We start from the raw sequence: 27,744 nt of genomic DNA, 5'->3' as shown, positions 1-27,744 counted from the left end.
ATTTTAATAGGCAATATTTTTTGCTTTTCTTTCAAAAACAAGGACATTTTAAGTGACAGCAACCCTTTGAATGGTAGTGCACAAACTGTATTTATCATCTATATACATACTGTATTTATCATCTATATACATACTGTATTTATCATCTATATACATACTGTATTTATCATCTATATACATACTGTATTTATCATCTATATACAAACTGTATTTATCATCTATATACATACTGTATTTATCATCTATATACATACTGTATTTATCATCTATATACATACTGTATTGATCATCTATATACATACTGTATTGATCATCTATATACATACTGTATTGATCATCTATATACATACTGTATTGATCATCTATATACATACTGTATTGATCATCTATATACATACTGTATTTATCATCTATATACATACTGTATTTATCATCTATATACATACTGTATTTATCATCTATATACATACTGTATTTATCATCTATATACATACTGTATTTATCATCTATATACATACTGTATTTATCATCTATATACATACTGTATTTATCATCTATATACATACTGTATTTATCATCTATATACATACTGTATTTATCATCTATATACATACTGTATTTATCATCTATATACATACTGTATTTATCATCTATATACATACTGTATTTATCATCTATATACATACTGTATTTATCATCTATATACATACTGTATTTATCATCTAGACACATACTGTATTTATCATTAGGAGAACAATCTAAATTCCAGCATTCACTCAGAAGTTAAAGATCATTGTCTCAAACCTTCTAGATTAAAAAGCAATATCATAGTAAGAGAATAGCATTGTGAGGCCTAGCTTTGGTTTGATGCTGTTTGTCTTCATTCCAGGTTCTGTGGTGGTTCTCTTCAGTCCAGGTTCTGTGGTGGGTCTCTTCAGTCCAAGTTCTGTGGTGGTTCTCTTCAGTCCAGGTTCTGTGGTGGGTCTCTTCAGTCCAAGTTCTGTGGTGGGTCTCTTCAGTCCAGGTTCTGTGGTGGGTCTCTTCATTTCTCATAATCGGAGAGCTCAGTATCTATCTGAGGGGCTGTGTCACTGCGAAGGTCACTGCGAAGTCCCTTACATTCTGAAAGGAGACACATTGAATGAGCACTTTACAAACCCCTCCCTCTAACACGTTTATGTACACGGACTGCATTCTAAGAGACTTACTGCCAGGGTGTCATACTCTGGTGACCTGGTCTTCATGTTCAGAGATGTGTTCGTATCACTGTTAGGATTAGGATGGACACTCTGTGGAGAGAGACACAGAAACACAAATACGCAATACTGCATAAAACACAAATACATTAATTAATTTGCTTCCTGTCTGTTTCTGCTGTATTGGTATTGAAATAACTTTGGTTTTTGACATTATCACCTGTGTCTGCTGTGGCATCACTTCCTCCTGTGGATCTCCTGTAATGAGGGACGGAGTGAGTTCTGCTCTCTACTGACCTTAGTGTAAGATAAGTACATGTAAATGTCAGACTCACCTCTTCAGAGTGCAGTAGATGTTGACTAGAAGAGCTCCAGCAGTCAGGACAGCCCCCACCCCCACCACAGGAAACCAGAGAAACACTGCGGCAGGATCATGAGGTTATAAATGCATGGTGGAGATATGACATAGAAGAACCCAGGGAAACACTGCTGTAGTATCATGAGGTTATAAATGCATGATGAAGATATGACATAGAAGAACCCAGGGAAACACTGCTGTAGTATCATGAGATTCTAAATGCATGGTGGAGATACGACATAGAGGAAACCAGGGAAACACTGCTGTAGTATCATGAGATTCTAAATGCATGATGGAGATATGACATAGAGGAAACCAGGGAAACACTGCTGTAGTATCATGAGTTTATAAATGCATGATGGAGATATGACATAGAGGAAACCAGGGAAACACTGCTGTAGTATCATGAGATTCTAAATGCATGATGGAGATATGACATAGAGGAAACCAGGGAAACACTGCTGTAGTATCATGAGTTTATAAATGCATGATGGAGATATGACATAGAGGAAACCAGGGAAACACTGCTGTAGTATCATGATATTCTAAATGCATGGTGGAGATATGACATAGAGGAAACCAGGGAAACACTGCTGTAGTATCATGAGTTTATAAATGCATGATGGAGATATGACATAGAGGAAACCAGGGAAACACTGCTGTAGTATCATGAGATTCTAAATGCATGGTGGAGATATGACATAGAGGAAACCAGGGAAACACTGCTGTAGTATCATGAGTTTATAAATGCATGGTGGAGATATGACATAGAGGAAACCAGGGAAACACTGCTGTAGTATCATGAGTTTATAAATGCATGATGGAGATATGACATAGAGGAAACCAGGGAAGAAGAAAATGAAACAATATGTATTTAATTATATATCATATAGGATGATAAGTGTGTAACATTACTAATTCTATAACATATGGGATGATACGTGTGTAACATTACTAATTCTATGTCATATGGGATGATAAGTGTGTAACATTACTAATTCTATATCATATGGGATGATACGTGTGTAACATTACTAATTCTATGTCATATGGTATGATAAGGGTGTAACATTACTAATTCTATATCATATGGGATGATAAGTGTGTAACATTACTAATTCTATAACATATGGTATGATAAGTGTGTAATATTACTAATACTATGTCATATGGTATGATAAGTGTGTAACATTACTAACTATTATTTATTGTTGTTGACCTGTGTGATTGTCAATGAATAGATGAAGGTTAGGTGAACTTACACTGAACGTTCACAAACACAGAAGAAGAGTTGAGACGTCCATATTTATTCTCAGCCTCACAGTAATATTCTCCTCTGTCCTCAGAGATGATGTTAGTGATGCTGTAACTCTGTCCTGATGCTTTTGGTGAGGTTACGTTCTTCTTGTACCAGGTGTATTTGTCCACAGGAGGGTTGGCATCACTGCTGCAGGTCAGAGTCACTGAACTGCTCTCCACTAGTTCACCGAAGGGACTGACACTGAGGTGGTCTTTGGTTTATCTGATAGAAAAATGTGTCACAATACTTTCGTTTTGAGTTCAGAATATATATCTGTAAAATCACAATTAAAGTAAAATAGAGTAGAAATTGGAGATGATATGCAAAACATTTACAGGAACAATATTTTAACTCCAACTTCATTCTCAGCCTCACAGTAATATTCTCCTCTGTCCTCATAGCTGATATTATGGATGGTGTATCTCTGTCCAGAATGTTTCATTGACATTTTCTTGTATGTTATCTTGTACCAGGTGTGTTTGTTTTATTTTACCTTTATTTAACTAGGCAAGTCAGTTAAGAACAAATTCTTATTTTCAATGACGGCCTAGGAACAGTGGGTTTACCTGCCTGTTCAGGGGCAGAACGACAGATTTGTACCTTGTCAGCTCGGGGATATGAACTTGCAACCTTTTGGTTACTAGTCTCAAAGCTCTAACCACTAGGCTACCCTACCGCCCCTTGTACACAGGTGGGTTGGCATCACTGCTGCAGGTCAGAGTTACTGAACTGCCCTCCACTATTTCACCAGAGGGACTGACTGACACCGAGGTGTTCTTTGGGCCATCTAGTAAAGAGGATGACAGAAAAGGTAAGAGTACACATAGTATAATGCAACAATGTGTCTCTTACCTTACTTGGCTTGCGGGTGGTTTTATTCCCCCCCCGCAAGCCAAATTCGGCCTGTGGACCACCAGTTGTGTAAATCTGGTCTATGTCATGGAGAAAGCAGGTCTTCTAAATGTTTTGTATACTCAGTGTGTAGTTCTAGAATTATATCCCACATACTCACATCTGACAGTGAGAGTCTTTTCAGCAGAGGCGAGATCCTCCTGGCCGTTTACAGCACAGGAGTATCTGCCTGCATCCTCACTGCTGACTGGGTCTAGGATCAGGTACTTGGTCTCGTGACTGAACAGACGTTGTCCGTTCTTGTACCAGATGTAAGAAGGGTTGTCCTGCAGAAAGCATATGGACTCACAGAACAGACGAAGACACGTTCCCTCTATGATGTTGGTTGGATCCTTAATCCGCACCTGAAGACCTGGAGTAAAAACATCATTACAACCCTGAATCACCTGATCTATTACAATAAACAAAGACTTTCCTACACAGAAGGTTCATATTGTATCAGTGTAAAAAAAAGACATCAACACCCACAGCTGCATTGTCACTGTGGCAGGAAAAGGGTTCAACAATTCTGGTAACTCTCCCAGAATCCCCATGTTTTACACAATATTCCCAGAATCCCCATGTTTTACACAATATTCCCAGAATCCCCATGTTTTACACAATATTCCCAGAATCCCCATGTTTTACACAATATTCCCAGAATCCCCATGTTTTACACAATATTCCCAGAATCCCCATGTTTTACACAATATTTCCAGAATCCCCATGTTTTACACAATATTCCCAGAATCCCCATGTTTTACACAATATTCCCAGAATCCCCATGTTTTACACAATATTCCCAGAATCCCCATGATTTACACAATATTCCCAGAATCCCCATGTTTTACACAATATTCCCAAAATCCCCATGATTTACACAATATTCCCAGAATCAGAAGGAATTAATCCTCCAACTAGGATTTCTGGAATTTGGGGAATGTTCCCAAAGTGTTGAATCACCAGACAGGAGTCACATTCACCTGTAGGTTGTGAGTGCAGTGTTACCTGTGACAGTCAGAGTTGTTCCAGGGAAGCTGTACCCCCATCCTGAGGTTTGTGTGTTGAATATGAACTTGTATTCAGCAGAGTCCTCCTCTCTCAGATCTGTGATTCTCAGGGTGGAACGACCGCTCTCCTTCTCTCCAACATACTCCACACGACCTGCGTACCCTGGGTCTGTGGTTAGGTCCTCAGGGACCAACTCATCCTTCCAGCTGGAACTCTGTTTAGAACTAAACCAGTGTGATGATGTGATCGTAGCATCACCACTGTCATACGTGGAGGATATATCCAATGTTGACCCCTTCAAGGCACAGACTCCCTCATGGGGGTAAGTCACACTCCAACAGTTCTGACCACGGACACCTTAAACAATAACATGACAATATAGTGTTTTCTGTATTCTTTTCTCAGATCTTTCTGTGTGATGAGTGTTTCAGATGTGTAATTCACCAACATGAATGAATATAGCCTAATGAGGAGGAATACTGTAGTTGAATCTACACTCACACACTGCAGGAGAGTGGAGATTCTCATGGCCTTTTACAGCACAGGAGTAACTGTCTGCATTTCTAAGGTAGTCTGAGTACTGGCTGGAAGTGTCCTCCTTTACTTTGTGTCCATTCCTATACCAGATGTAGGTGGGGTTGTCAGTCAGAGTACAGGTGGTACTACAGGTCAGAGTCACCCAGCTTGAAAACATTGAAGTTCTCATCTTTACCTGTAGAACTGGAGAGAAATACAACACATGAAAATACTGTATGAAGTTCTCTTCTGAAGAAATGATGCAAGCCTGTCCTATTACAGTCTGTACAGACTATCATCCTGACCCTTATACTGAATAAACACAAATCAAGATGTGTTGAACTAACCTTCAATAACTAGATTATTCATTTTGTTTGAATTCAAATTACGTTAGTCTGTAGATTGATAATGCACATTTGTATTGAATCTTGGTCTAGTATTTAGCACAGTATTACCTGTGACAGACAGAGTAACTCTGTGTCATACTGCCCTCCTAAATCTGAATAAACTATTTTAGAGACAATAATGAGTGTCATTCTCTCTCTCGGGTCTCTGTTTCAACTACACTGAACAAAAATATAAACACAACATGTAAAGTGTTGGTTTCATGTTTCATGAGCTGAAATAATAAATCCCAGAAATGTTCCATATGAACAAAAAGTGTATTTCCCTCATGCAGCGTGACACATCTCCTTCACAGAGAGTTGATCAGGCTGTTGATTGTGGCCATACACGTGGTCTGCGGTTGTGAGGCCAGTTGGACGCACTGTCAAATTCTCTCAAATGACATTGGAGGCAGCTTACGGTAGATAAATGAACATACATTAAATTATCTGGTAACAGCTCTGGTTGACATTCCTGAAGTCAGCATGCCAATTGCACACTCCCTCAAAACTTGAGACATCTGTGGCATTGTCTTGTGTGACAAAACTGCACAATTTATAGTGGCCTTTTATTGTCCCCAGCACAAAGTGCACCTGTGTAATAATAATGCTGTTTAATCAGCTTCATAATATGCCACATCTGTCAAGTGGATGAGTTATCTTGGGAAAGGAGAAATTCTCACAAACAGGGATGTAAACAAATTTGTGAGATGTACATTTTGTGTACATGTGGAACATTTCTGGGATCTTTTACTTCAACTCATGAAACAAACACATTATATATATTTTTGTTCAGTGTTCACTATGTCCTCTTATGTGAAATACTACATTTGGTATCACATACAGTGGTATGCAACATGTAATGTGTCTGTATGACTGCATTTAATAAGGTCATTACAGTAATAGACGTGAGATGAGTGACAGATTACCTGTGACAGTCAGGGAGGCAGGTGAGCCAGCAAACTTGTCTCTGGTTGTTATGAATCTGAACCTGTACCCAGCAGAGTCACTCAACCTCAGGTCTGTGATTCTCAGGGTACAGTCACTCTCCTTATCCCCAAGGTACTCTATATGACCCTCATACCCTGGCGCTGAGCTCAGATCTTCAGCATCCTTATCAGACCATTTAGTAAACCAGAAAGCTTTTTTGATCTCATGATCACTGGGATATGTGTAAGAGCAGGATATGTCCACTGTTGACCCCTTCAAGGCACAGATACTCTGATGGGTGTAAGTCACACTCCAACACTTCTGACCTGAAAGACAAGACAATATAACACCTTTATATTACCAATACACTTACGCTGTTACATTCACCTGCAAGAAAACCAAAAGTCACTCATACAGAAGGGGGAAATACCAAAGAGTCACTAAAAAAGACCAAAATGAGACCGGTTTCTAGGAGAGGTTGTGAAAGACACTCATGACCATTGAAAGTTGACTAGCATCAACAACTGGAACCAGAGACATGAGCACCCACAATATTTGCCCGATAAGAAAAAAGTAAAAACCTTCACCAAAAGTGAAGACAGGAAGCAAACCAAAAAGTGGAGAAAAACAAAAGCAGGGAAGGTGAAGAATTGTCTTTCAGAAATCAGTAAATCAAGGTGTTGACTCTCCACATTTCTTAAACTTCATCATTTAAATATCACCTGGGCCAGCAAAGGTGAAATACCTTCCCACTAACCAGATGGACAAGCGAGCACATGTGTAACACATACTGACTAACGAGGTGATCCCATCTCGAAAAAAATAAACTAAAAGAAGTCAACACTGTTGATTAAGTAGGGAAACTAGTTTTCACCAGTTAAAATCATATGCTGTGAAAGTAACCAGGATGTGACTAGTCCCTCAGCTTTGTAGTTTTTTTTTCTAATTTTTTTCATTGTTTAAAAAAGTAGTGCAGTGATGTACAAGTGCAACAACATATTGACAGGTATTTGGTAGAAGTAAATTCATCCATTAACTGCGTTTTCATGGATTTGATTATATATCTTGAAGCCCATTCAACACTGCGTGGCAAAGCATACGGAACTAAAGCAGAAGTGGACGTAACATTCACAGCAAATTCAAAGATGATCGTCTGACAACCTGAAACAAATGTTAAGTAAAAAGGTCCACACTTACACACTGCAGGAGAGAGGAGATCCTCATGGCCTTTTACAGCACAGGAGTAGCTGTCTACATCACTAAAGGAGTCTGGGTACGAGCTAGAAGTGTCCTCCTTTTCTTTGTGTCCGTTCTTGTACCAGATGTAGGTGGGGTTGTCAGGCAGAGTACAGGTGGTGCTACAGGTCAGTGTATTATACCAAAATCCAACAGTCAACTTCACCTGAAGACCTGGAGAAAAAACAATATCACTGTAAATCTCTTTATCACTGACTTATCACTCTAAGACAAAGATGGAAGAAATCCTATATTATACACATATAAATACAAACCAAGACAATTTCCCAATCTAAATGGAAATCAACAGTTTAACTATATTGAATGTAACCGTACCTGTGACAGACAGAGCGACTCCAGGTTCGCCAGTATATCTCCATTTCCCAGTCTGATCTGTAAATCTGAACTTGTACCTAGCTGAGTCACTCTCTCTCAGGTCTGTGATTGTCAGGGTGTGACCATTCTCTTTATTCTTACTGTACGTCACACGACCTTTGTAGTCTGGGTCATCACTCAGACTAACAGGACCCTCAGCATTATACTTAGTGAACCAGAAGGTTGTTGTGACTGTATAACCACTGGGATATGTGTAAGAGCTGGACAGCTCCACTGTTGACTCCTTGAAGGTACAGATACTCTGAGTGGTGTAACTCACACTCCAGTCATCCTGACCCAGTACCACTGAAACACAACGGTATCAGAATTAAGCCAAGGCCAATTGGCTCACACTGATGCCTGTAGATTGACAAACATGTCAAGTTATGAATTAGATCATACCTGCTACAGACCAGAGAAAGACCACCAACACACTTCCTGCTGTTCTCAAGGCCATTGTTGCATCTCCCACCCTGCAGTCTTAGAAACATAAACAACAACTCACTCTATAGCTGGTGAATAACTCCACCTGATACATTGAAGTAGAAACTGTAAATGGGGTCCAGGGCCTCATTACTGAAAATGAACCAGGCTCATATTGTGTTGTGTTGTATTGTGCTATATGGTTGTCTATGTGAATACTGTATGTCTGTAAGTCTATTCCATTATGTATGTAATGTGTGTGACGTTTTGTATGTCTGTCTACATCTGTCTATTTAAGATGAGATGTATGACGCAAAAATAATTTGCTCAAGAATTCAATAAAGTCATGATCATCAACAACAACAACAACCACATATGGAACAGATCTGTAGAACTGTAAACACATATTTCTACATTGATTGTTCTGAAGCTGTTTTATTCTCAGAACCCCAAATATAGGAGGATAAATGTTCAATCCTCTACGGTCCGTCAAGCTGTACAGCAGCCTAAAGACTGACCACCAGGTTCAATGATAACTCCTATCCCCAAGCTGAGAGTCTAAACAGCAAGTGACTCACACACACACACACACACACACACTGCAGTGTTACAATACTTGTTTGCATGTCTTTTTTACCCTGGTTAATCATCTCATCCCTACGTAGATCAACACTCCTACACTGAGACACTTCATGAATACTGACCCTGATGTAACAACCAAAACATAACAACAAGTAAAATGATACATTAACCTTCAAGTATATGACTTATGACTAAAAACAAATAACCAAAAACTAATTTTCAATATATTGTCAAAAGTACTTACAGAGTGAGGTGAAGGGGTGAGGTCTTGTACAGTGAGTCAAATTACTGGTAGTGAGTGGTGTCGTGTCTTTGGCTATGCCGGATTAATTGCTAAGACATGCTATTCTATAAAATAATTTCTCAGTAATTAATATCACCTGATTGAGCTAATCAAATAAAATGTAATTAACTAGAGTCGGGCACCACGAAATAATATTTATAGAGCTGTTATCTTCCGAATAAACTCTTAAAGAACTAGTAATATTTTACATCCATAGCAGTCGACATTAATCTTCATCTTACTTCAGTCTTATCTGAAAGTTGTAAATTCTTGGTTATCTGCAAGAACCCTGATAACAATTTGAATCAGCAATACAAAATTGGGTTTAATTATTTATTTACTAAATACCTAACTCATCACACAGAATCACACATACACATAATTAAATCATAACTTGATTACAAATTACCGTCATAAAGGAAAACGTCCCTAGCGAGCAGAACAGATATGACAGCTTGTTACACAGAGGAAAAGGGGCTGGGTTGAGTGAAAGAGCGGGAGACTGGAACAAAGGCGAAGCTGTGCTATCGTAAATACAGTATCTTATGCATTCTAAATTACCGCCCATTTGGAAAAGGAAAATGCAATAAATATTTACTCTGAGCTGCGCTTCAGTAGGTTGGTGGTCGATGGAAGACCGTGTTGCCAAACCGAGTCCTCTGTCCTTTGAAGAATGTCTCTGGTGGTCACGTGGATACGTTGTAGTAACGTCATTGTGTGGTAGATGGGATACTCTGTCTGTTCCTTCCTAACCTGCAATTGCAGCTGCGGTCGCTAACTCAACGGCTAGGAGGTATGACTTCTGTCGTGAATAAGAGTTCAAAGTTCATACCATTCGCAACCAAAGCTCATGCTGATGTTGGCTTCGTTCTGCAGTTATCTGAACCATTCTGACATAGTACCGTCATCCTACCTCATTGAACAGGAAGTTATGTTGTCGTCAAAGCTTTAGATAGGAAGGAAGAAAAGGGGTGTGTGTAATAGTTTACAATCTCTGTCTCTTCACGTGGGCGGGCCACTGAGTGAACAGCAGTATCTTATGAAAACCCACATCTCACATTTTAGAAGCTAAAATCACATTTCATCCCATCACAAATAATTTCATATTCAAACATTTAAATTGAACAACAATTCCATGTGAATCTAATAACTCTGATGTGTAGACTTTCCACTGTAGAGTTTGTCATCTTATCATTGACGAGAATGTCACAGATGACAACCGAACTGACATCATATTCATTAAGTACCAACGCATATGTTCAATTGTTCGGATTGCCAGAATATAGTTCATTTTTCCCGACCTACTGATGTTCCCAGAATCTCTATGTTAACCAAGGTTTTTTTTTATGTAACCTCAGCAGGTTAGAGAGAGGAAAAGGGGGGGGGGTATTTATGACTGTCATAAACCTATCCCCCAGGCCAATGTCATGACACCTGAAAGATTAGTGGAATCTGTGTGGGTAGCTGGACAGGTAGGATGACTTACAGTGAAGGTGAACGTGTCAGTCTCCCCGTCCTCTGTCATCTCAGGGAGAGGAATTAATCAGGGAACTGGCCGGATATATGTCCGGTTCTTCACCTGGATCTCCACTGATCTAACACGACCATCGGTTCCAGGCATGGTCTTAGTTATACGGCCCACCGGTCAGGAGGCTCGTGGCAGCTGAGGGTCCATCATCATTACTACCTGGCCAGTTTCCAGGCTGGCCATTTCTCTCCGCCATTTCCCTCTGTGCTGTAGACTTGGTGGGTAATCCCAAATGAATAGGGCACAAAAATGGTCAGCTAAGATCTGGCCTGCCAACGAGGTTGGTATCAGCATACATGGCTTGAGGAAGTGACGCATCTCGGCGTCCCATCAGGAGCATATTCGGTGTAACCGGATCGGGGTCAGTGATGTCTGCAGAGACATATCCCAAGGGTTTGGAGTTCAGTATCCCTTCCACCTCTATCAGGAGCGTCCTCAAGACAGTTTCAGTGACAGTTTGGTCCCCTAGTACGACTTGTAAAGCCGTCTTTACAGATTTGATCTCTCGCTTCCATATTCCTCCAAAATGAGGAGCTCCTGGAGGGTTACATTTGAATGAGATTTGTTGGTCCATCAGCTGATCCTGGAGGCTGGGTTCCATGGCTTGGAAGGCTTCCTCCAACCTGGCTTCTCCTGCCTTGAAATTCGTACCTCTGTCAGCCAGGATCTCATAGGGTTTCCCCCGCCGGGAGATAAACCGCCGTATGGCCATGAAGAAGGCTTCCGTATCCAAACTCTCCAGTAGGTCCAGGAGGACACATCTAGTTGTCAAACACTTGAATAGAATGCCCCAGCGCTTTTCCACACGACGACCTAGCTTGATCATCAAGGGGCCAAAGCAATATACTCCTGTTGACCAGAAGTCTCCTTGGAGTCAATGATAATTGGGTGGATAGCATCGGGGTCCAAAACTTCTGCTTGGCGCAGCCTCCCTCCGACTCTGATCACTCCAAGGATTTGATCATATTCTGGGGCGAGAGAGAGAAGACGGCTCTCCTTAGCAACTTCCCTACCAGCTTTCAGAGCTTTTAACTCCTCAGGGAAGCTAACTGCTTGTGCTTGCTGGAGGAGTAGTGTCTCTGCCGCGAGGGAGGTGGATATAAAAGCCACCCCATCTGAGGTCTGGTTTGTGGCGGTGATCAGATCCGGCAGTGTTTGGGATTGTGCTAGGTCAGGGAGAGCTGTCATTGGTTCCGTAAAGATGCTGTAGCATTGGGCGGACTTCCTTAACTCATGAGCTTCAGTTGGTTGTGGAGGGCCCGCACGCCTGGGGGCTGTCGGCCACTCGTTCTCTGGTTGTGACAAGAATGGTGGTCCCAAGCTCCAGCGATGGGGTTGAGTCAGTTCCTTAACTTCTTGTAACTACCCATCCCGGATCAGGGAGAATTGTCATCAACTGACACTAAGTAGCATAACGCAACGGACAAAAAATCTTACTAGAAAATATTCATATTCATGAAATCACAAGTGAAATATATTCAAACACAGCTTAGCCTTTTGTTAATCACCCTGTCATCTCAGATTTTGAAAATATGCTTTACAGCCAAAGCAAGACAAGCATTTGTGTAAGTTTATCAATAGCCTAGCATAGCATTATGCCTAGCTAGCAGCAGGCAATCTGGTCACAAAAATCAGAAAAGCAATCAAATTAAATCGTTTACCTTTGATGAGCTTCAGATGTTTTCACTCACGAGACTCCCAGTTAGATAGCAAATGTTCCTTTTTTCCCTAAAAATTATTTTTGTAGACAAAAATATCTCCGTTAGTTCTTCACGTTTGGCTGAGAAAACGACCGGAAATTGCGGTCACGACAACACCGAAAAATATTCCAAATTAGCTCCATAATATTGACAGAAACATGGCAAACGTTGTTTTATAATTAATCCTCAAGGTGTTTTTCAAATATCTATTCGATAATATATCAACCGGGACAGAGCTTTTTTCAGTAAGACCAGGTGGAAAAATGGCTACCTCTGTCTTTTGCGCGAGAAATACACAAAGAGCCATCAGGTGGACACTGACGCAATGTTGTCGCTCAGGCTAATTTTTCAAAATAAAAGCCTGAAACTATGTCTTGTGATACTAGACACATTAAGGAAGCCATAGAAAAAGGAATCTCGTATCCCATTCACTGCTCAATAGGGAAGCATAGGAAGGGACTCTTATTTAGAAACCGCTGCGTTCCTGATTGGATTTTTCTCATTATTTTGCCTGCAATATCAGTTCTGTTATACTCACAGAGTATGCTATCAACATACCTCCTGTCCTGGACTTCTGTTAGGTCTTGGATTTCCGCAATGCGAGTTCCGACGAACACCTTATACCAACAGGACTCCGACCCGTTGGACTGGCAAGGTGAGCTCGGCTCGCAAGGTAGGCGCCAACTGGGCTCCGGAAAGGGCGGCACTGAGTTCCAGCCTAGGCATTGACAAATGCTTCTTGGGTGCAACCCTGGACCTGACCATGACAAAGGAGACATGGGTGTGGCCTGCCTTATCCTCCACTCTTAGATAGGAAACAGCCCCATAAGCTCGCTCTGAACCGTCACAGAACGCATGCAGTTCCAGGCATGATCCCAGTTCGTCAGCACAGGGTGGTACAGAACATCTTGACATTTGGACTTCAGAGAGCTCCGATAACTCTGTTTCCCAACAGATCCATCGTTCCACTAGGTCAGCCGGGTGGATCGGTTCATCCCAGTCCCTCTTGGTCTGCCACAGGTCCTGGACTAAGACTTTTGCCCGGGTTGTGTATGGCAGGATATACCCAAGGGGATCGTATTGACTGGCCAGGGTCCGATAGATGGTGCGCAGAGTGGGCTCTTCTGGGTTAGCACCAGACTGCGTTAGCCATAGTTCACTGCTACTGGACCTAGCTTGGGGCAGGAGGTGCTGGATAACCGCCGCTATGTTACTAGCCCACTGTCGGACCTCAAATCCCCCTTTGGACAGGAGATTACGTACTTTATCAAGGAGTGCTTTCGCTTCAGCCGTGGATGGGACGCTCTGTAAGCAGTTATCCACATAGAATTCATTTTCCACTGAATCCAATACTTCTGGGTCACTGACTGGATGCTCCCGTGCGTGTCTCTGCAGAGCGTATATGGCACAGCAAGGACTACAGGTGGTGCCAAATGGGAGAACCTGCCATTCATAGATTGTGGGCTCTGCATCTCATTCCATATCTCACCATATGAACCGGAGCAGTGTGGTGTCAGAAGGCAGCAGACAAATCTGATGAGACATGGCTTTAATGTCTCCACTGATGGCTGTAGAGTACTGCCGGAACCGGAGAAGGACACCGCGCAAGGAAGGACCTAAGGTCAGTCCGGGGAGTAGACAGTCATTCAGGCTTTGACCAGCAGCTTGGAATGAACAGTTGAAGACAAGTCGGTACTTCCCACCGTGTTGCTGGATAACATGGTGAGGGAGATACCAGGATTCGCTGAGTGGGTTTCCCTCTTCATGAGCGGTCACTTTTGTGACATAGCCTGCCTTCACAAGGTTACGAATCTCTCAGTCATGAACTTCAGCAAGCTCAGGATTCTTTACCAGGCGTCGCTCAGTTCCACGCAGTAGTGGGAGTACAGCCCGTGTTGTGGTTGCCAGTGGAGGATGGTTGGGCACCCGTAGCAGTGGTGTCGCATACCTGTGAACGTCATCCATTTCAGTGGTGGTGGTGCTCTTCTCCAGGAGGTCTAATGCATAGGAGTCATATTTCGAGCGAGTGACCTCCTGTAGCTTCCGGTGGGCGAAGGTGTCCATCTTCCAGAGCATCTCAACATTCCAAAGGAGGTCAGTGGCTGCACAGGGGGATGGATCTGGATTGCTTCTGGTGAAGAGAACTTGCTGTGACTGTACAGCTTGGGTGGAGAGAAGTAGATGGGCTGGACCTTGCATAGCCCAACCCAAGGATGTATGGATAGCAATGGGCCCTCCTTCTGGTCCAGCTCGTATAGGCTCAGTCGGGGTGACGAGATGTGGGTGGTCTGACCGAATCAGGATAAGTGGCGCTACTCTGGCCAGGTTAGGAAGAGGCAATTCTCGTAGATGAGGATATTGTTTCTGTAGAACACTTACCGGGCAGGAGTGCTCTGCGAGATTCAAGCCATCTGCCGTAAAGGCATTGGTGATATTATAGGCCACGTCCCTGTTTCCTGAAGGTGAAGGTCACAGCAGAGCCTTTCATTTGGATAACGTCATGTCGCACCATTCTGAGATTAAGGGTCTCGGGGATCCTCTCCAGGTTCAGCTGACGGGTGGCCGCCGTGAGAATGATTGTTCTTTCTGACCCATCATCTAGAACGGCGAATGTATCAATGCTTCTCCCTTCACTTTGCAGAGTGACCTTGACCACCTTCAACATACCCCTTGGAGACCGGTTCTGCTGGTCGAGGTACAGCTCCTTTGCAGCTCCTACCATGAGCAAACTATGATCCTTCTGTGCTTGGGGAATTACATCATGCAACACGGTGAGATTTCCTTACAGCAATTGCGGGGTTCCCGAAATGTGCAGGTCTCCGCCTTATGCTACGGGCACACTTGTAGCGTCGCTCACCTGAAGTGAGCCAGGCCTTTAATTGAGGTTGAGTGAGCTTTTTTACCCTGGGGCATGAGCCAAGGAAGTGCCCCTTACTATTGCAATAAGGGCAGTAAGGCTGGAATTTGATGTTCTTGCTCTTGAGAGGGGACTTCTTCCCAGGTTCCTCCCCGGCTTCACTATTTAAGTACATGGTAGTGGGATTTGGCCTTTTCTGTTCCTCCTGGTGTTCAAACTCCTTCCTTCCCCAGTGGCTATGGCTGAGATTGTGGCCTGGTGAGCGATGCTCTTCGCCTTTGCCTTCACCTCCAACCATGCGGCCAGGTCTCTGAGAGCATAGGTGCTTCTCGAGCCCTCTCTCAGGATGCCCTTGCTCAAACAATTTTCCATGAAACTGTCTTTGAGGTACACTGGAAATTTGCTAAGAAGCCTGTCCACGTGGGAGCCACATTTCAGCTCGTTCCCGTCTTCTCCTTCAATAGATTGGAGCATCGAGGTCAGGGATTGGACAGCCAGGGAGAACTCTTGGAAGGAAGCATGGTCTCCCGTTTTAATTGGAGACGTGTTCAGGATGTTGTTCAGTTCATTCTGGACTAGCTGGCGTGGCTCACCATATCTGGGCTTCGGGACCTGGAGAGCAGCAGTGTATGGTGTAGCGAAGTGCATAAAGGATTGGGCCAGCCTATATGCACTGGGAAACCGCAAATGATCCATTAGTACTTGGATTTGTAGCGTTCTGACAGATGACTGTGAATAGCCAGTAGGCTCTCCAATGCCATTTCCAAAGAGCAAATTCACTCTCCTTTCCGCTCTCAAAGTATGGCAGTTTGGGTCTGGGAATTCCTTAGGCTGAGGCTACTAGAAGTTTCATAATGTTTGCTCCCTCTTCTGAGTGCGTGAAGGATACATCCGGGACTTCTGATGAGCCCACTGTGGCCTCATTGGGCCGGTCCCCTACTGTCCCAGACCCTCCAATGGTGGCAGCTGGAATTGGGTGAGAGCCCTCCCATCTGATATTTGAGGACTGGCCTGGCCCTGGACGAGAGGAACAATTTGCCGTGGTTGGTAATTGGCGGAAAGGCGAAGGAGTGATGATTTGTCCAGATGGAGGAATGCTAACTTGTGTCACTGGCATAGAGGGCGATGGTGGAGCAGCCTGTCCCCATGCTCCATGTTAGCTGTTGACCCCGGAGCCTCCGGGGACTGTGTGCCATGCATTACCAGAGGGGCAGATTGGGAAAGAAAGGTAGACAGGTCAGGTCCATGTGGAGGGGTGGTCAGGTCAACTCCCTGTTCGTTCCTTTCCAGGAAGGATGAGACCATCCGTACCTACTCCAATTCCCTTCTGGCGTGACGGCGCTGTCGCTGCTGTGCCAGGTCCTTGGCAATGAATTCCCGTTCCTGTAGAGCTCTACGGGCCTGCACATCCAATTGGTGACATCCTTCGTCATCTTGTCGTTCCTCCTCAATATGACGCTCAATTTCCTCCAAAGCTAATTGTTTCATCCTCTCTTGTAGGACAGCGGTCGGTGAATCGCTGAGGGCTAGTGAATGGCGGCTGCCATGGCCACTTCCAAAGGGGTACCCACTGGTCGAACTCCCACTCCGTCTAGAGTGCTTCGACGATTTCCCATTAGTTAAGGGGTGAGCGGAGCCTGCCTCAGGAAGCTGGTCAACCTGTGCTGTGGGAGTCACCTCCATGGGTTCTTCCTGTAGTCCACTTTCCTGCTCCAAAGCAGTTTCTGGTCCTTGGCTCAAAGGGGATGGTTGATGGCTGAAACGTACAGTTAATCCATTACCACTTTTAGCTCTGGTGGGCTTGCCCTTTGAGGTCGGAAACTCGACCACATAATCCTTAAGATAACCAGATGCTTGCCTGGTTCTTCTGGTGCTGCTGCTGGTTGAGGATGAAGCCTTTGTTGCTTTAGGCTTAGCTCCTGGATATTTATTTTGTTCCAAGACCTTACCCTCAGCTGCTCTCTCCTCCTCTCTTCTTCCTTCCAGTGGAAACAATTATTCCCTCTCCACCTCCATTTCCTTTTCACCTGTCTTTGGTTCAGTCAACATCCGGCTCGAAGGACCATTGAAAGATAAGTGGAATCTGTGTGGGTAGCTGTACAGGTAGGATGACTGAGAGTGAAGGTGATCAGGTGGTCACATGTCAGGTGACAGAGGAATGGATGAGACGGAGGCAGGAATTCCTTTAACCATAAAGTGGTATATTTAGTGAGTAGTCTGTGCTGCATAACAAAGGAAACAAAATAACATGTATCCAATCCAATCCAAGTTTGATATCAAAGTCGATCAGTTCAGCAAACAATGACATTTCTCATTTCACCCTTTCATGTCTTCATGTGTACATGTAATTCATTCATTACATATGAACCATATCGATTGCATATTTGGTCTATGAGGATCCGTAGGGCCATGATCATTGACAACTCACAATACACAATATGTTTGAAGCGTGCGCTCCAAGCCACACGCCGTGGTAATAACGATAAGCAATAACTGATTGGCCCACTCTCCCGATCGCCACAGATAATTCAGATGAAAAGGTAACAGAGTCGGTGGACTTACGTGGATTCGCGGACGCACAGAACTTCTGGAGTTAAGGAAGAGAAAGCGGCGAGATCAGGCGATGCAATTTCCTCCTTTTATGGAGTTGAGATCTGACGGACATTTCCACCTGACCTAATTAAAGCGCCACTGGCCCAGCTGAGTAAATGGCAATGAACTAAAGGATTATTCCACCAACTTCATGGGCCTTTTCTACAACACCTGTTATCTATATATAGTCTAATGTAGCCTGTAATCCATGTATAGTCTATTGTAGCCTGTTATCCATATATAGTCTAATGTAGCATGTTATCATACATAATCTAATGTAGACTGTTATCCATAATTAATCTAATGTAGCCTGTTATCTATATATAGTCTAATTTAGCCTGTCATCCATATATAGTTGTCACAACTTCCGACGAATTTGGCTCCTCTCCTTGTTCTGGTGGCGTTTGGAGGTCGACGTCACCTGCTTTCTAGCCAACGCCGCTCCATTTGTTCATTGTTCATTTGTTTTGTCTTGTTCCCTGCACACCTGGGTTACATTCCCTAATCACTCTGCATGTATTTATTCCTCTGTTCCCCCCAATGTCTTTGTGTGAAATAGTTTTGTTTACGTGTTTAGTGTGATGCGCCAGATTGGTTTCCCCCCCCCCCCCGGGTATCGTATTTTGACCCGTTGTATTTATTTGTCATACATTTGTATATTTATGAGTGTTTTCATAGCACACAACCCTGACAGAATTTCACACCACCCATGGAGTCAGCAGGAGCAGGTACCCCGGTCAGAGAAGTCGAGGAGCGCATCCGGGAACACTCAGCAATGCTGCAACATCTCGGTGCCATCAGTCTAATGTAGCCTGTTATCCATATATAGTCTAATGTAGCCTGTTATCCATATAGTCTAATGTAGCCTGCTATCCATATACAGTTGAAGTCGGAAGTTTACATAGACCTTAGCCAAATACATTTAAACTTAGCTTTTCACAATTCCTGACATTTAATCCTTGTAAAAATTCTCTGTCTTAGGTCAGTTAGGATAACCACTTTATTTTAAGTATGTGAAATGTCAGAATAATAGTGGAGAGAATTATGTATTTCAGCTTTAATTCCTTTCATCACATTTCCAGTGGGTCAGAAGTTAACATACACTAAATTAGTATTTGGTAGCTTTTAAATTGTTTAACTTGGGTCAAACGTTTCGTGTAGCCTTCCACAAGCTTCCCACAATAAGTTGGGTGAATTTTTGCCCATTCCTCCTGATAGAGCTGGTGTAACGGAGTCAGGTTTTTAGGCCTCCTTACTCGCACACGCTTTTTCATTTCTGCCAACAACTTTTCTGTTGGTTTAAAGTCAGGGCTTTGTGATGGCGACTCCAATACCTTGACTTTGTTGTCCTTAAGCCATTTTGCCACAACTTTGGAAGTATGCTTGTTACTGTTACTGTATCTAAATAGAAAATGGTCTAAAGTCAGAATACTGTAGTTCCATTTATTTATTTGAGGAGTGAACCTACATGTTTTACAAGAAACAAAATGTGACGCGTTCCTATCACTCTTCATCTGCTGGTATGGAAGGTTCCAGAACAGATGAAAGGGGAGTGTCTTTGGTTCCAGTGTTCTAGACTAGAGCTCTCCCTACTGACATCTCAACATTACTGCAGCCTCCAGGCTTCATATGTCCCTACAAGTCCAATGAAAATATACAAAATAGAAGGTAAGGGGGTTCTACTAGCTGACATATGTTAGTTTTTTTAAAGAGTGAAAAAATGTATCATAAGGACTAAAGTTTTGAAGTGACTGTCCAATATCTAGGGGATATAACAAAATGTGTTTTTTTGGACACATACACTATACAAAAGTATGCATCCCTTCAAATTAGTGGATTAGGTTATTTCAGCCACACCTGTGACAGGTGTATAAAATTGAGCACACAGCCATGCAATCTCCATAACATTGGCAGTAGAATGGCCTTACTGAAGAGCTCAGTGACTTTCAACATGGCACCTTCATAGGATGCCACCTTTACAACAAGTCAGTTTGTCAAATTTCTGCACTGCTAGAGCTGCCCTGGTCAACTGTAAATGTTGTTATTATGAAGTGGTAACGTCTAGGAACAATAACACTGCGCGGTGGGTGGGTATAATTTGTGGAACGTTCCAACAGGAATCCGTTCCAAAAACTTCGTAAATATCAAGGTTGCCAACAAACAACTCATACAGAGTCGTATAACAGTAGAATGAGATACCGGGTAGGGAGTGAGCTATGTAATCACGTTTTTCACGCACCACGTTTATTCGGAAAAAATGTATCTCTTCGTTCTGGTAGCCTCCACCATTTCTCGTTCGTTGGTTTATTTATTATTTCCGGTGTTCCTGCATTTCCCGGTGAACTTTGTTGCGCCTCAATTGGGGAATCGCTGTGGTTGAAATGTAACTAATGACCGCAAACCCCAGTATTTTGATTAGCTAGGTGTCTTGTACACAATTGTTACCGATGATACTGTATATACCTACTCGTACTACAGAAACATGCATTGTATTTTGCCAAGTTCTTTCGGTGTTAATCCTGTTTCCCAGATAAACTGTGTCTGCGTTGAGTTCATCTTGCCTAGTTAAATAAATATAAAATTAAATATAACATATAAAATATATACTTTGACCAATTTCAGGTAACCCCAAGATGCTTGATTCACTACAACTGCTTTTGAATATCTTCAGTCGTTTGTGTTTTACATTCCGACTTTTGAACGTCTGTTTATTGGACATATGTATTAGTGTCTAATAAAGAAAGAGCAATGTATGTAAAGCATCCCATCTGTGTTAAGGTTATAGTGTGTGTGTGTGTGTGTATGGTGTAGTTTCTCTTGATTTCCACTAGGTGTCAGCACAGTTTCAATAATGTCACACCAGGTTCACAATATGTTTTCATGTGAAACCAATGAAATTGTATTTGTCACATGTGCAGAATTCTACATATGTAGACCTTACAGTGGAATTCTGAATAACAAGCCCTTAACCAACAATTTACTTTTAAGGAAAATATGTGTTAAAACCTCTTGAAACTAGGGGGCACTATTTTTATGTTTGGAAAAAAAAATTTCCTAAAGTATACGGCCTATTTCTCAGGACCAGATACAGGCCCTGATGTAACAACCAAAACACAGTTCAAAATAAATCAACAAGTACAAAGATACAGTAAGTCATGTATGGCTAAAAACATCAAAACTAAAACTATATTCCAAGATATTGTCAAATGTACTTACAGAGTGAAGTGAAGAGGAGAGGTCTTGAACAGTTAGTCAACTTACTGTCACTGCGTGGAAACAAGAAGTGGTCAACTTACTGTCGCTGCATGGAAACAAGAAGTAGTCTACTGTAAGTACTAGTAGAAGCAGGCGTAGCCTAAGTGCGAGTTCTGTTGTTGACACATTTTAAAAGTAGCCTAGTCAGGGCATTAACATGCAGGAACAGAATTTCACATAAGGGATGTTACTGTATCTAAATAGAAAATGGTCTAAAGTCAGAATACTGTAGTTCCATTTATTTATTTGAGGAGTGAACCTACATGTTTTACAAGAAACAAAATGTGACGCGTTCCTATCACTCTTCATCTGCTGGTATGGAAGGTTCCAGAACAGATGAAAGGGGAGTGTTTTTGGTTCCAGTGTTCTAGACTAGAGCTCTCCCTACTGACATCTCAACATTACTGCAGCCTCCAGGCTTCATATGTCCCTACAAGTCCAATGAAAATATACAAAATAGAAGGTAAGGGGGTTCTACTAGCTGACATATGTTAGTTTTTTTAAAGAGTGAAAAAATGTATCATAAGGACTAAAGTTTTGAAGTGACTGTCCAATATCTAGGGGATATAACAAAATGTGTTTTTTTGGACACATACACTATACAAAAGTATGTGAACATCCCTTCAAATTAGTGGATTAGGTTATTTCAGCCACACCTGTGACAGGTGTATAAAATCGAGCACACAGCCATGCAATCTCCATAACATTGGCAGTAGAATGGCCTTACTGAAGAGCTCAGTGACTTTCAACATGGCACCTTCATAGGATGCCACCTTTACAACAAGTCAGTTTGTCAAATTTCTGCACTGCTAGAGCTGCCCTGGTCAACTGTAAATGTTGTTATTATGAAGTGGTAACGTCTAGGAACAATAACACTGCGCGGTGGGTGGGTATAATTTGTGGAACGTTCCAACAGGAATCCGTTCCAAAAACTTCGTAAATATCAAGGTTGCCAACAAACAACTCATACAGAGTCGTATAACAGTAGAATGAGATACCGGGTAGGGAGTGAGCTATGTAATCACGTTTTTCACGCACCACGTTTATTCTGAAAAAATGTATCTCTTCGTTCTGGTAGCCTCCACCATTTCTCGTTCGTTGGTTTATTTATTATTTCCGGTGTTCCTGCATTTCCCGGTGAACTTTGTTGCGCCTCAATTGGGGAATCGCTGTGGTTGAAATGTAACTAATGACCGCAAACCCCAGTATTTTGATTAGCTAGGTGTCTTGTACACAATTGTTACCGATGATACTGTATATACCTACTCGTACTACAGAAACATGCATTGTATTTTGCCAAGTTCTTTCGGTGTTAATCCTGTTTCCCAGATAAACTGTGTCTGCGTTGAGTTCATCTTGCCTAGTTAAATAAATATAAAATTAAATATAACATTTAAAATATATACTTTGACCAATTTCAGGTAACCCCAAGATGCTTGATTCACTACAACTGCTTTTGAATATCTTCAGTCGTTTGTGTTTTACATTCCGACTTTTGAACGTCTGTTTATTGGACATATGTATTAGTGTCTAATAAAGAAAGAGCAATGTATGTAAAGCATCCCATCTGTGTTAAGGTTATAGTGTGTGTGTGTGTGTGTATGGTGTAGTTTCTCTTGATTTCCACTAGGTGTCAGCACAGTTTCAATAATGTCACACCAGGTTCACAATATGTTTTCATGTGAAACCAATGAAATTGTATTTGTCACATGTGCAGAATTCTACATATGTAGACCTTACAGTGGAATTCTGAATAACAAGCCCTTAACCAACAATTTACTTTTAAGGAAAATATGTGTTAAAACCTCTTGAAACTAGGGGGCACTATTTTTATGTTTGGAAAAAAAAAATTCCTAAAGTATACGGCCTATTTTTCAGGACCAGATGCTAGAATATGCATATAAGTTTCCAAAACTTCCAAAACTGTCAACATTTTATCTGTGAGTTCAACAGAACTGATATTGCAGGTGAAACCCTGAGAAAAATCAAACCAGGAAGTGGCTTCTATTTTGAAAACTCCATGTTCCATAGCCTCCCATTGCTCCATTTAAAGGGATATCAACCAGATTCCTTTTCCTAATAGTCTTCAGACATAGTTTCAGGCTTTTATTTTGAAGAATGAGCGTGAACGACCACATTGCGTAAGTGGATAGGTGGGGGCTCTGAGTGAGTTGTGCGCAAAAGAGAAAGGCTACCATTGTTACTCCCGGTCCTAGTGAAAAGCCAACTGTCCCGGTTGATATATTATCGAATAGATATTTGAAAAACACCCTGAGGATTGATTATAAAAAACGTTTGACATGTTTCTGTGGACATTATGGATATAATTTGGAATTTTTGTCTGCGTTGTCGTGACCGCTCTTTCCGGTGGATTCCTGGGCATAACGCACCAAACTAACGGAGGTATTTGGATATAACAAAAATATCTTTATGGAACAAAAGGAGCATTTGTCTAACTGGGAGTCTCGTGAGTGAAAACATCCGAAGATCAAGAGTAAACAATTCATTTGATTGCTTTTCTGATTTTCGTGACCGAGTTACCTGATGCTAAGTGTACTTAATGTTTTGTTGAGCGATCAATATACTTACACAAACACTTGTATTGCTTTCGCTGTAAAGCATCATTTCAAAATCTGAGACGACAGGTGGATTAACAAAAGGCTAAGCTGTGTTTTGCAATATTGCACTTGTGATTTCATGAATATGAATATTTTCTAGTAATATTATTTGACTGTGGCGCTATGCTATTCAGTGTTGCTGATGACAATTATACCGGATCCGGGATGGGTGGTTCAGAGGTTAATAATATTTAATGTAACTGGTTGTGTCTAGGTGCTGGACATTGGCCCTTCTGAAAGTGTCTGTGTATATTTTGTACTGATGATGATGATGATGATGATGATGAAGGTGAATAAACCATTATTGCTCTAGAAACCAATGTAAATGTCTCATTTGTAGTTACTGTATGTACTGCACAGTACAAGAGGTGAGATGTTGAAAGCTTTTCATTTTCTTTCCACTAAATACACTGTTATAACAAGGTAAAAACAGTGACAATTAAGATTAATCTTATACGCTTATTTCATAAAATAATACACTTCACACATTATTATTTTTAAAGCAATAAGGAATGTTGCATCAAGCATAACTTTTTCCTGGACATTGAGGAAAATTTGTGCCATAACTTTGTCATATCAATTAGCATTTTTTAAATTATTTTTATGTGTATCATCTAACAATACCATATAAACTATTACAATATAATAGAACAGAATAACTATTGTTGTTAGACTTCATATATAGTCTCTGTCACTCCCTGATTTGTTTCACCTGTCCTTGTGCTTGTCTCCACCCTCCTCCAGGGGTCGCTCTTCTTCCCCATTATCCCCTGTGTATTTATACCTGTGTTCTGTGTTTGTCTGTTGCCAGTTCGTCTTGTTTGTTAAGTCAAAAAGCGTTTTGTCTCGGCTCCGTCTTTTTCCCAGTCTCTTTTTCTCGCCTTTCTGGTTTTGACCCTTGCCTGTCCTGACTCTGAGCCCGCCTGACCTGACCCTGAGACTGCCTGACCTGAACCTGAGCCTGCCTGCCGTCCTGTACCCTTGCCCCAATACTCTGGATTATCGACCTCTGCCTGTCTTGACCTGACGTTTGCCTGCCCCTGTTGCTGTAGTAAACATTGTTACGTCAACACAGTCTGCATTTGGGTCTTACCTGAAACGCAATAGTCTCATATGTTTGATGATTCTTTCTGACAGATAACATATAACAAAATATAGTTATATAAAATATAACTGGACATCGAGGCTGCCTAATTCAGATATCTACATTTTTTGTCAAAAGTTCTTGTCGTTAGATTCTGAGTTTACTGTAACTTAAAAAAATATTTAAAAAAATACATATATACTTTTCTAAATATTTACAATGCCCCTTTCTTATTAATCGTAGTCTAAACGTCAAAACTGACCCTAGATCAGCACTCGTACTCTGAGTGTGAATAGAGTAGTTCTGTGTGACTCAGTTGGTAGAGTGTGGCTCGGAGGTTCCATTCCTGTTGGGACTACCCATATGAAAGATTTATGTTCCCATGACTGTAATGAATGAGTGAATGACTTTGGATAAAAGTGTCTAGTGCTAGATATTATATATTATTGTAAACCGGTTAGTGTACGTGTTTACTTTTCTATTTATGTTGGTAACCAGTTTATAAAAGCAATATACCACGGCTAAGGGCTGTATCCAGCCACTCCGCTTCACGTCACGTTGCCTAAGAGGAGTCATTAGCCGTGGGACAGTAAATTGGCCAATATACCTCTGGCCTTATTGCTTAATTACATATATCTGTATAAACTGAGTGTACAAAACAGACTAACAAGGTGAGTCCAGGTGAAAGCTATGATCCCTTATTGATGTCACTTGTAGATGAAGGAGAGGAAAATGGTTAAATAAGGATTTTATGCCTTGAGACAATTGAGACATGGATTGTGTATGTGTGCCATTGAGGGTGAATGGGCAAGACAACATGTTTATTTGAACAGGGTATGGTAGTAGGTGCCAGGCGCACCAGTTTGAGTGTGTCAAGAACTGCAACGCAGCTGGGTTTGATGAATCCTGGCTCTTGCTGTTTCACGCTGATGGGAGGACTAGGGTATGGAGAGAAACACATGCAGCCATCATGCTGCGTGTCAACATCACAGGCTGGTGGTGGTGGTGTGATGGTGTGGTTTCATAGTACACATTGGGCCCCTTGATAAAAGTGGAGCAATGTTTCAATGCCACAGGATATCTGAACCTCATCATTGCCAATCAGGTGCATTCCTTCATGGCACCAGTGTATCCATCTGCAAATATGTATTTTTCAGCAGGATAATGCCCCATGCCACAAGGCTAGGATTGTCCAGTGACAGTGAACTGACGGGGAGTTCTGCTTACTCAGTAGCCTGGCCAGTCACCAGATCTTAATTAATTTGAGCATCTGTAGGATGAGATGGAACAAGCTATTCGGAGTAAAGATCCACTTCCAGCCAACTTGACACAACTGTGGGAAGCACTGGAGTCAACATGGGCCAGCATCCCTTTTGACACCTTGTAGAGTTCATGTCCTGACAAATTGAGGCTGTGCTGAGGGCAAAAGGGGGTGCAACTCAATATTAGGAAGGTGTTCCTAATGTTTTGTATAGTCAGTGTATATCACTTAGTTTGAATATACGGGTCCAGATACAAAGTACATTACCAAAAGTATGTGGACACCTGCTCGTCAAACATCTCATTCCAAAATCGTGGGTATTAATGTGGAGTTTGTCCCCCCTTTGCTGCTATTACAGCCTCCACAATTCTGGGAAGGCTTTCACTAGATGTTGGAACATTGCTGCAGGGACTTGCTGCCATTCAGCCACAAGAGCATTAGTGAGGTCGGACACTGATGTTGGGCGATTAGGCCTGTCTCGTAGTCGACGTTCGATCGGGTTGAGGTCAGGGCTCTGTGCAGGCCAGTCAAGTTCTTCCACAAACCATTTCTATATGGACCTCACTTTGTGCACGGGGGCATTGTCATGCTGAAACAGGAAAGGGCCTTCCCCAAAATGTTGCCACAAAGTTGGAAGCACAGAATTGTCTAGAATGTCGTTCTATGCTATAGTGTAAAGATTTCCCTTCACTAGAACGAAGGGGCTTAGCCCGAACCATGAAAAACAGCCCCAGTGTCATAGAGGTGTCACACCCTGACCTTAGTTATCTTTGTTTTCTTTATTATTTGGTTCGGTCAGGGTGTGACGAGGGTGGTTTGTTTAGTTTTTATTGTCTAGGGGTTTTTCTATTCTAGGTGTTTATAAGTCTATGGTTGCCAAGATTGGTTCTCAATCAAAGGCAGCTGTTTATCGTTGTCTCTGATTGGGGACCATATTTCGGTAGCCATATTCCTTGGGTATTCTGTGGGTTGATATTCTATGTTTAGTTGCCTGTTCTGCACTAGCCATATTGCTTCACGGTTCGTTTTGTTTAGTTCTGTTCAGTGTTCTCTCTTTTATTAAAGAGTTATGTTCGCTTACCGCGCTGCGCCTTGGTGTCCTCATTATGACGACCGTGACACCCAGACCATTATTCCTCCACCATGTTGGCACTATGCATTGGGGCAGGAAGCGCTCTCCTGGAATCCGCCAAACCCAGATTCGTCCATCGGACTGCTAGATGGTGAAGATGTTGCTAGATGGTGAAGAATGATTCATCACTCCAGAGAATGTTTCCAATGCTCAAATCAAATCCAAATTGTATTTGTCACATGTGCCGAATACAGTGAAATGCTTACTTACAAGCTCTTAACCAACAATGCAGT

The 27,744-nt window shown here is 42.0% G+C and overlaps 1 protein-coding gene and 1 long non-coding RNA gene across 2 annotated transcripts in view; both read right to left on the bottom strand.

The window, feature by feature from the left end:
• Nucleotides 1-700: 700 nt before the first annotated feature.
• LOC118940093 (sialoadhesin-like) overlaps nt 701-27,744 on the bottom strand; it is a 64,440-nt gene continuing 37,396 nt past the window's right edge. The window contains exons 4-15 of the mRNA XM_036948332.1: nt 8,158-8,502; nt 7,783-7,995; nt 6,585-6,911; nt 5,258-5,476; nt 4,754-5,113; nt 3,867-4,118; nt 3,530-3,641; nt 2,817-3,055; nt 1,532-1,616; nt 1,417-1,454; nt 1,209-1,289; nt 701-1,122 (exon numbers count right to left, since the gene is read on the bottom strand). Coding sequence (XP_036804227.1) covers nt 1,276-1,289; nt 1,417-1,454; nt 1,532-1,616; nt 2,817-3,055; nt 3,530-3,641; nt 3,867-4,118; nt 4,754-5,113; nt 5,258-5,476; nt 6,585-6,911; nt 7,783-7,995; nt 8,158-8,502 — 2,204 coding nt within the window. The 3' untranslated portion in view covers nt 701-1,122; nt 1,209-1,275. The remainder of the gene's footprint in view (nt 1,123-1,208; nt 1,290-1,416; nt 1,455-1,531; nt 1,617-2,816; nt 3,056-3,529; nt 3,642-3,866; nt 4,119-4,753; nt 5,114-5,257; nt 5,477-6,584; nt 6,912-7,782; nt 7,996-8,157; nt 8,503-27,744) is intronic.
• Nucleotides 8,622-21,772, bottom strand: LOC118940332. The gene is made up of 3 exons (XR_005036853.1): nt 21,680-21,772; nt 21,378-21,427; nt 8,622-8,676 (listed from the first exon to the last, which is right to left on the bottom strand). It is a non-coding gene; the product is annotated as an uncharacterized LOC118940332 (long non-coding RNA).

The sequence above is a fragment of the Oncorhynchus mykiss genome, chromosome 17 (assembly GCF_013265735.2).
Source record: "Oncorhynchus mykiss isolate Arlee chromosome 17, USDA_OmykA_1.1, whole genome shotgun sequence".
NCBI lineage: Eukaryota > Metazoa > Chordata > Actinopteri > Salmoniformes > Salmonidae > Oncorhynchus > Oncorhynchus mykiss.
This window is presented reverse-complemented; position numbering and strand designations above follow the sequence as displayed.